This window comes from Brachycentrus maculatus, unplaced genomic scaffold (assembly GCF_059751285.1).
Source record: "Brachycentrus maculatus isolate JH-2025_06_01 unplaced genomic scaffold, ASM5975128v1 h1tg000142l, whole genome shotgun sequence".
NCBI lineage: Eukaryota > Metazoa > Arthropoda > Insecta > Trichoptera > Brachycentridae > Brachycentrus > Brachycentrus maculatus.
The window spans coordinates 912,312-923,022 of NW_028280895.1; the positions used below are offsets into that span (position 1 = coordinate 912,312).

A 10,711-nucleotide genomic window follows, 5' to 3' on the forward strand; every position below is an offset into this window, starting at 1 on the left:
ATATATATATATATATATATATATATATATATATATATATATATATATATATATATATATATATATATATATATATATATATATATATATATATATATATATATATATATATATATATATATATATATATATATATATATATATATATATATATATATATATATATATATATATATATATATATATATATATATATATATATATATATATATATATATATATATATATATATATATATATATATATATATATATATATATATATATATATATATATAACGTGGTAATACTTTTCTTTATAAATTGGGTGTAAATAATATGTAAAGTGGGTGTATAATAATAAAATAAACAATGTGTTGCTTTGTAATTAAAGAAACGACAATAAAAGTTTATTCTCAATTAATCTTTACAATAATTTTTATATCTATCTGATTCTGACAGTTAATAATATTATCGGAAGTCTTTTGTTTTATTCTGAGCGACGCATGCAACATCTGGTGGTAGAACTGTTTTATGTAGGTACTATTTGTAAGTACTTAATAAAATGTATAGGTAGGTACCTAGTTATTTTATTACATATATATATATATATATATATATATATATATATATATATATATATATATATAAATTTATATATATATATATATATATATATATATATATATATATATATATATATATATATATATATATATATATATATATATATATATATATATATATATATATATATATATATATATATATATATATATATATATATATATATATATATATATATATATATATATATATATATATATATATATATATTCATATTTATATTAATGTATATACTCTGTAGTGTAGTGGTTACCGCATCTGGCTACCGTGCTGGAGGTCCCGGGTTAGATTCCCAGGGGGGTCAAAATAAATATGAGTGGTTTTCACATACATATTTAATTATTTATCACCCTGAACTGGTACCTGAAACGCAGGGCTGATCAACTTGCCTTCGTGCAATTAACGATCAAGATAACACCGCGTCGATATGATGCAGTGCCCTATGCACCAATGGATTTGTATAAGGATTAGAATAATGTAACTGAATTTAACGGACCATTCACTATGTTCCCGGCATTTATTCTCCTTTCTTCAATATCATTATCAATCTTTCCATTCCTTGAAAACATACTTCCCAAGTATACAAAATTATCTATCTGTTCCATAATTCCCATTTACTACTATTTCACACTCAGATCTACATTCATCTCATTCAAAATCCATAACTTTAGATTCGTCAGCAAATCGCTTTCCTTGCACACATTGTATACCTTCGTCACCATCTCCTGCAGGTATTTTCTGCTATCGGCAAGAGGCACTTCATCGTCAGCATACAAACCGTAACAGACAGTCGAATTGTGTGCCCGTCTTTTTGTAGGTACTTTTGTAAAAAAAAGTCATTAAATAATGATTTATTATACGTTTTTTAATAATCAAATCACACACTAAAAAGCATCAAACTCCATATTTTTTTACATGGTCTCTACTGTTAATTCCTCCTTTTCTGTGGTGCATACTTAGTTGAACCTTCTGATAGTGTTGATGACATCCTTGTTGAGAAGTTCGTATAGATCATCGTGGTGAACGAAGTCGCCGTGGTTGAACTTCATCCAGGATATTGTATTTAAAACCACATCATTGTTCGTTTTTTTCAAAGTATTTTTCACGAAAATACAATCCTGTAAAATTTACATGCATTCATTTAAATAATTGTGTTTAGAAATTAATTAGATTTATAAAATTCAATTTTGGTATAACATGGAATACAGAGTTCACCCTTAGAGAAGCCTAGGTATAACAGACATTAATTTAGGTAGAGGAAAGGTAATTGAGATGGTATGAGCACATAGGACGCAGAGAACCTGAACATATTGTAAACCAGGTGATCCCTATGGATCTTCCTTTAAAGACATCTAGAGGAAAACCAAAAATTCACGGATGCTACAAAAAGATAACGTAATAAGGCATGACCTAGGTGACATTGTCCATGATAGAAGGACCTACAACCTGAGGACGAGGAGAGTTGATTCCATGCATGTCGTTATAATCCAGGATTCGGACCTCACATACAAATATAAGAGTTTCTGCTCAATAAAAAGCTTCTTCGTCTCACCAATAGATGACACTAGTGAAGTTCTAATGGTTCAAGAACAACATTTCGAAACTGAATCATTTATATAAAACTTCCAAGAATCTGAATAGTGTGGTTGTCAATCATGGGTAGAATTGGTGAATGTTACACGTATTTAAAGTGATCGCTTAAACCAGCCTATGATGGTCGTAAGCCCCGGAAATGCCCAGACTTCCGTATTCTTCTTCAACTATGTTGTAATGTCAAAAAAATTATATTATAAATTTAACTTACTTCCATCGTGATGAAGTTGTCGTTTTGTGCGCAGAAGAGGGCCACCGGTGCCCTGTTGGCAGTCAGATTGTAGCTCGGTGGAGTCAAGCTGCCGTAGCGCTTCATGTTCTCCTGTTTCCCGTACTCAAACCAACTCAAGGTTGCTAGATTATTCAATACAAAAATAATTACAACCTTCAAGTACCTATGCTAAAACTAGACACGTTTGAGATTTGGTGCTGGAGAAGATACAACATTTTAAGTGTGTCAAAATACTACTTCAAAAATCTGGATTATCTCCAATTATAATCTAAATTTGTGAACAAATATTCGGACACACTCAAAATGTTGCAAATACATTAACTGGTCAAATTATAAGCGAAAATAATATGATAAAAAGGATATTTTTTGGCGTTTCTCATGTATGTGATTATAATTCAGGATTCGGACCTCGAATACAAATGGAAGAGTTTCTGCTCAATAAAAAGCGTCTTTCGTCTCACCAATAGATGTCTTTAGTGAAATTCTAGTGATTCAAGTATAATGTTTTGAAATTGGATCGTATATATAAAACTTCCAAGAATTTGAGTAGTGTGGCTGTCCATAATGGGTAGAATCGGTGAATGTTACACGTTGTAAGCCCCGTAAATGCCCAGACTTCCATATTCTTCTTCATCTATGTTGAGATGTCAAAAAATACTGGAAGAAGATGTTTTCAATCCCACGGACAGCAAAGAAAACAAACTCATCGATATTGGAGCATAATAAGGATCACGGATCTTCTTTCGAATTTTTCCAAAGACGAGTTCTCCAGTTCTTCGGCCACATTGCTAATCTAATATTGAAAATGGTTTACAGTTAGATATTCCGCAATACCTGTTTGAGCTAATTGACAAAAGTGGACTAAACTTTTGAAACATAACGGCTGTACATTCTCGGCTAGACTTGACACCATTTTCTGGAAAAAAAAACGTTAACTTCATGTTACAATAAATAAAAATAAAACATCCTTATTATGTTGTAATACAGGTCCAAAGTTAGAATCCTGTGGCACACCCATAGATGTGCTACAATAAAATAAATACAATGTTTAAAAGTTATCTGGTCTGAGCCATCCATAAGAAGAAAAACTTATTGGGACAGTGAAGATGGTATATCTCTGTACGTTGCTAAAGTATACGTAAAAGTGCTTTGGTCACAAGTCACATTAAACATGCGTAACGTCATAATCTTTGACGCATCAGCAATGCATTATGGAATTTCATAAAAGCAATGTATGTAATGTTAGCTCTACAATACAGACAGTACACACACCTACACATATCAATGGACAAGTTAATGTGGCTAATCAAATCCCGTGCAATTCAAAATTAAATAGTTATTTAAAAATGAGTGGAAATTAAATTATGCGATAAACGTAGATAACGCTATAAAAATACATAATGAAGCAGAAGATTGAGTGTGATTGATGGTTTTTGTTACTGAAATCGATTCGTCTATGAAGAAACATCTTTGGAAAACAACAGTTTTCGAAGGAGTTTCTAAGACACTCGAACCCTGCCCAGGACCAATAACCCTGCCTAAACTGACCTGATAACCCTGCGCCAGACTGATAACCCTGCCTTTACTAACCTGATAACCCTGCGCAGGACTGAAAACCTTGCCTTTACTGACCTGATAACCCTGTCTTTCTTGACTTAATAACCCTGCGCAGGACTGAAAACCCTGCCTCAACTGATCTGAAAACCCTTGCCTTCATTCAACTAAGGAAAACCTTATCGATCGAATGCTCTGCCCTACACACTATTAACACCCAGAGAGGGAATGTGAGAAGAAGATAGTTGGCCTCACCAAATTTGTTTGAGGATCTGTCATTTGGATGAAGACAAAGAAGTATTTGAAGAATGGGGTCAGCGTGATGTGGCTGACCCCCCGCGACATGAGTTTCTCCTGCAAGCACACAAAATTAAAACACATACCTAAAGGCGGAGACTGACTAGAGCATTTCGTCGTAACGTAACATGTTACGATACGAGCATTCAGGCAGTCAGTACAGCGAGCCGAGCTGCTCGCCGCTCCTTCCGAATGCTCCATCCGAAGTCGGATGCAATTTTAAGTTAGTACAGGGTTGCCAATCTGTGGGAAATACCCCAAACTGGGGGGAATTTGTGGGGATTGGCACCATATTATTTTTTTCTTCATTTGGAGTAAGCAGTAATTTATTAAAATCACAGAACCAAAAATCACGTCTTCGTCGTCTGACATTTTAACTACAGTACGAATGCAATGTTGCAAAGATTCATACAGATTTTGAGTTATTCATTCAGATTTTCAGATTTTTTGGTGTGACATATGGCAACACTGAGCACAAGGCCACTAGCGAGCACTGATCGTGGTCAGTCAGCAATGCCCATTTCTAGTATATAATCTTTGGCAATGCCGTAACGTCATAACGTAACATGCTCGCCGCGAGCGATGTTACGATGTTTTGTTATGACGAAATGCTCCGGTCAGTCACCGCCTTAATGTTAAATACTTCTAAGTTCATTTAATTAAAACACATTTCTGCAATATTTGTATTTTACTTAGTTTGCCGAGTAAAATTTAAATGCATTGTTAGATGTCGACTATCACTCGAAAGCAGTTGTCTTATTTGGGCAGTTCAAACAGCGCATCGACGGTCCTGATCCCCGTACAATCTCGTATATTTTGGAGCCAGGCAAACTGTCTTCTGAGCACACATCGTCGACCCTTTATATTGCTATTTATGATTATATGCAATAGCTCGTACTTTTCTCCTTTTAGCACAAGTCCTCGATCAACAATCAACAACACAATTTAGAACTTTTAATCAAATAAAAGTCCCAAGTACCATATCCCAAGTACCATACCGCCAGTCTCAGTCTTGTGAACAAGTCAGCCAAAGGAAGCAGTCTCGACATGTGCACGGCGGGCGCCAGCGCCACGAAGGAGAGCACGCGCGCCGCCAGGTCGGGTCTGGTCGCGCACATGATCATGTAGGATGTCGTGCCCATAGAATAGCCCACGTAGTGCAGCGCGGGCGCGCCAGACACGCGCAGCACGAGCTCCATCATTGCAGGTACATCCAGCTGCCCGAGCTCGTCAATTCTGTGGACAAATCATTTATAAACATGCCTGATCAATAGAAAAAAGAAACGTATAACAATGAAGACGTCTAGGTAAACATTTTTGGTAAACATATAAAACGAGAGTCCTGTACTTCATTCCATTCTGAAAAACTGTCAACCTGTGAGAACGACAAAATTTGAATGCAAGTTTTAAAAAATACTTTTATTTTATAACTTTGAATATAATATCACTAAGTATCAATCATTTTATACTCGCACACATAACAAATAACATATACACAAGGCGAAAGATAGGAAAAACAATGAAACAATTTTGATTGTACAAAGTCTTGATCGCCGACCCATTATTTTGCTCCATATGTTGTTTTTTTCTCTTACCCCTAGCAGCTACAAAAAAAATACTTTGTATATTTTCGATTTTCAAACGGGTAACAAAGTCGTACACTAGACGTTTCCTTGCTAGTATCTATCCACAATATTCCACGTACTGGAAGTGACTTTTTAAAATTGCATTATCGTTTTAAATTGTCTCTTTGAAGGTGGAAATAATAGGATACTTTTTATAGTGGAATATTGCAGTTATTTTTTCCATTATATATTCTCGCGGAATTGCTTCATGATCTTATTACATTTCTTAAAATAGATTCTGCCCAAAAACCTTTAGAATGGGTTTAAGCGACAGAACAACTATAACATAAAAAGTACTCTCTAAAGCTTGCACAGTTAGGGCGTTTGTGGATTACACGGAATTTTACCGTCCGGCAGTCCGGTCATGAAAAATGAAAGCGACTACGACAGTTTGGCGTGATCGAATTTACACGCAATGTGTTCACGCACCGATCAAAAGCACAGATCCGAAGAAAAATTGACAAAAGCACAAGCCAATCGTCGTTTTAAAATGCTAACTGACATGCCGGACGGTAAAATTCCGTATAATTCCGTGTAGTGCACAAACGCCCTTATAAGGAAAATTGCTTATGAGTACATAATTTACACACCCGAAATCCCAATACGATGGGTCGCTTTTGGACTTGCTCTCGTGCGATGTGTGCCAGTTGCCCCTCATGTTCCCCAAAAACACGTCATAGCCAGCGTCAGCCAGGAGAAATCCTGTAAACATATCAAAATCACTTGATACAGAATGTGTGTGAGAATAGTCGAAGGGATGGTTATCAAAGAACCCTTGTATATATTATTGGATATAATACTCAACAATTCAATATGGAATTCTGCCAACTGTCTACAGTTACAATAAATAAGGTAAAAGTAGCTGACATAGCTACTCTAGCAGTGCTTTACCGAGGATTAAAACTTAAACTTCATAAAGTGATCCTAAATCTGTGGTTTAATAATCAGTGCAGCAAGCTTAAATTAGTTCCAAACTACATACATATATCCACAGATCCAGATCATTTACAGGCAACCAAGCGGTGAAGAAAGCACAACTGTACTGGCTGAAGACCGAAATCAAAGACTGCTACCGGAAGAGAGACAACCTACTCCACTTATATTAAGGTCCTTCATTCCAAATTGTCTTATAAACTTCATCCTTTAGAATTTGAATGCATTGATAAACAAACAGTTGAACATATCCAACAAATAATTGCTTTTAAAATTAACACCCAAAACAATAAACTACATAATCTTAAACTACAACAAACCTTGTTTTATTTTGGATATATTACCCAACAATTCAGTATGGAATTCTACCAACTGTCTGCAGTTACAATAAATAAGTTAAAGAACACAATTAAAGCGGATGAATGAATAGAATATAACACGTAAGACAATAGTAATGTTTATGAATGAATGTATATTTGCAAAGAAACTTACAAAGGTTATTGTGTGCATGTCCGCGATGGTTTCCGTAAAAAACTGGAGCAGAAACAAGAATGGAAACAGAATTATGCGTAAAACTATTTTCACATCGTGACAGTTTTCTTACACCATTTTGACATTTGGAAACACAGAAGAATCTCGCTTGGTTCATTTGACAGGTTTTTGTACCAAATTCAAATTGTATAAAGATGTGTCCAGTTTGATAGATTTGAATATGCGTACCTATACCGCTTAACCTAGGGAGGTACAACGTGTTAATGCGTTCATCAAACAAAAGATATTTTTCTAAATTTTAATATGGAACAAAATTGAATTTAAAGCGAACAAAGCTTGTAATGGTTTGGTCAGATCAGGAGTTGCAATAATCGGCGGGTATATATATGAAGAGATGTATGAATGTTGATGAGGCGAAGATTGTTTGCAAAGACAGAGTGGTGTAGCGTTCCATTCTCTCTGAAAGATGAGCTGATGACATTGTCCCCGTCACGGATAGGAAGTGGATCAAAAAAGTCCAAACAAGAGAAGTCTGAAAAATAAGAGATACAAAAGCACAAAGAAGAGCCTCACCTACACTTCTGTTGCGTCCCATGACAAGAAAGCTTTCAGAACCATCCATTATGCCGTGCATCAGCAGCACGGGCGTTTTCGGGCGCGCTGGGGGGATACGCTGCACGCGGAGCAGATGCCCGTCAGCCGTGCGCGCCACGTGTTCCTCGACGGGGTAGCCCTCAGCGCGCAATATCTCCATCTATGTAACATTTCATACACATAGGAATATTAACAAAAAACGCGCTAAGTTTGTCAGAAATTAAGGCTCTCGCTATGTGGGGAAGGCAACGAAGAAGAAAATGGTATGAGCATGCGAGTAGAATGGAACCATCCAGACTCCCCCACATCGCATCATATCTGGCAAGAGTCTACGAGATAGAATAACACTATAGGATAATAGAAGTATGCGAGATCCAAGTGGTCGTTAGGTGGAGAAGACAATGAATGTGAAGAGAATGGAACCATCCAGACTCCCCCTCATTGCACTGCACCGCCAATCGCAAGGTTTCAAGACTCCCGGGCAGACTACCAATGAGATGGATTGTTCCTGGGAATCAACATCGTAGGAGGCTAATTCTTTTCAAAAACAGGCTACAAGGCCTGCACTAAGAAGAAGAAGATGAATTTAGAATAAACAGGACATGTATGACATTTATTTGCGCATACCATATGTCAGAGGTAAATGCTGCATAGGAGCCAGACGTACATCATGGTGGTTTTACTGTAACACTAAGACGCTGTTTAGATCAACTGTAGACAAACTGATCATCAAAGGTAAGATCGGGGGTCGAAGATCAGATCAGATGAAGGTGGATCTCCTGGCTCCAAAATATACACAGGCGGACAGGAGTATGGAGCATCGAGGAAATGTTTTGGACTACCCAAAATAGGGACACATTCTCACAAGTAATAGTCAACGTCGGGGGGACCACACGACATGTAAAGGAGAAGTAGACAAAATAAGACTTGCCTTGATGACTGTAACTCTTCAGTCTTTTTTGTGCGCATTTTTTTCTAGTCCGCTTTTTTATGTATTAAGTTTTAAATGCGGTAATAATTTTCACATTGTTATCAGTACTCACCGCAGTTCTGGGAATTGTGTTTTGTGACGACGACAGTTGAGATTTCCATAAAATGATCATCAACAAACTTAGTGTTTTATTCATTTTTTGTATTATTTTTAACACTTATTAAAAATAAATTTAATTTTTCCTTTTAGAATATACTCACTACTGTAACTGTTATCGAATGTTATAAAAAATATTTATTTAAAACATATATTAAGTAAATCACATCCATCCATGGAGGGAAGGTTTTTTCTCTGCATCTGATGGGATCAGAAATATGCTGTGTACTTTGAGATTTTGAAATCTGGTGAATCAGTTACTTCTGAATCATACCGACAACAGCTCGTCAGTCTGAATTGAGCTTTGGAGGAAAAACGTGGTGAATGGCTACCGAAGCACATGGAATGCTCAAGGAGGCTTATCTGGAACGTGCTCCGTCAGGATAAAGCAAAAAATATACAGTTGGTCCAGGTCAACCATCAACATCACAATCAAAACGGAACTTCCAAGGAGAGAAGCCTTTATATGCATCTGGTGGGATCAGAAAGATGCTGTGTATTTTAAGATTTTGAAACCCGGTGAAACTGTTACTACTGATCGCTACAGCTCATCAATTCGAATCGAGCTTTGGAGGAAAAACGTGGTGAATGGACTAACAGATATGGCAGTGTCTGTTGGCCCATTAAAAAAGTGATTTTGCTGCACGAAAATGCCCGTCCGCACGTGGCTAAGCCAGTCCAATAAACTTTGGAAGCACTAGGCTGGGAAGTCTTACCCCCCCCCGCAAATTCACCTGATGTAGCCTCCTCACATCACCACTTGTTTCCTTTAATGCAACGTGGACTGTCGGAACAGCACTTTGATTCCTACAAAGAATTGATAGTGCAATAGATTTCTTCAAAAGACCAGTATTTCTTCTACTACGGATCTCATGCTTTGCCAGAAAAATGGGCAAAAGTAGTAATTAGCCACATTAATTATTTCGATTCATGTATTTTTTCCCCTTGGTATAAAAAAATGGTTAAATTAAGCAAAAAGGGGCACTATTATATATTTATATTTATGTACAACATTTTGAGTGTGTCCAAATACTTGTTCACAAATCTGGATTATCTCCAATTGTAGGAGCATTTTTCATTTTATTTTTGACATCTTATCAAAGATGAGGAAGAATATGGAAGTCTGGGCATTTACGAGGCTGACGACCGTCATAGGCTGGTTTACATGGTTCAAGAACAATGTTTCAAAATTGGTTCATTTATATATAGAACTTCCAAGAATTTGTGTAGTGTGGTTGTCAATAATGGGTAGAATTGGTGAATGTTACACGTGTGTAAAGTGATCACTTAAACCACCCTACGACGGTTGTCAGCCCCGTGAATTCCCAGACTTCCATATTCTTCTTCATCTTCGATGAGATGTCAAAAAATAATATTTATGTTTATATTTATGCACAACACTATTTGCCGACACTATGACAACACGACACAAAATCAAATTAGCAGTGGGTCCATATTCTAGTGAGGTGTTATATGTACATGTATTTGCAATATGCAAATCCATAATAAATATATACTCGAATACGTATAATTTATCTTTGCCTAAGAGAGAATGTAGCAATTACATTTTTTTATGTTTTTATCTTTACGAAAACACAAATTAAACTAAGGACCCTACGCCTGGCACACATACATAAGCATACATCCAAATAAAAGGGTTTCTGCTTAATAAAAGCTTTCTCAATCCAAAATAGATGGC

General features: G+C 36.0%; 1 protein-coding gene across 1 annotated transcript; it reads right to left on the minus strand.

The window, feature by feature from the left end:
• Window positions 1-1,426: 1,426 nt before the first annotated feature.
• On the minus strand, window positions 1,427-10,459 carry LOC148308975 (lipase member K-like). Its single transcript, XM_088260786.1, has 9 exons — window positions 10,414-10,459; window positions 8,969-9,124; window positions 7,905-8,085; window positions 6,497-6,608; window positions 5,280-5,517; window positions 4,240-4,338; window positions 3,265-3,346; window positions 2,410-2,552; window positions 1,427-1,723 (listed from the first exon to the last, which is right to left on the minus strand). Exons 2-9 carry the CDS (start codon window positions 9,050-9,052, stop codon window positions 1,562-1,564), a joined length of 1,101 nt encoding a protein of 366 aa, XP_088116912.1. The 5' UTR covers window positions 9,053-9,124; window positions 10,414-10,459; the 3' UTR covers window positions 1,427-1,561.
• Between the last annotated feature and the right edge of the window lie 252 nt (window positions 10,460-10,711).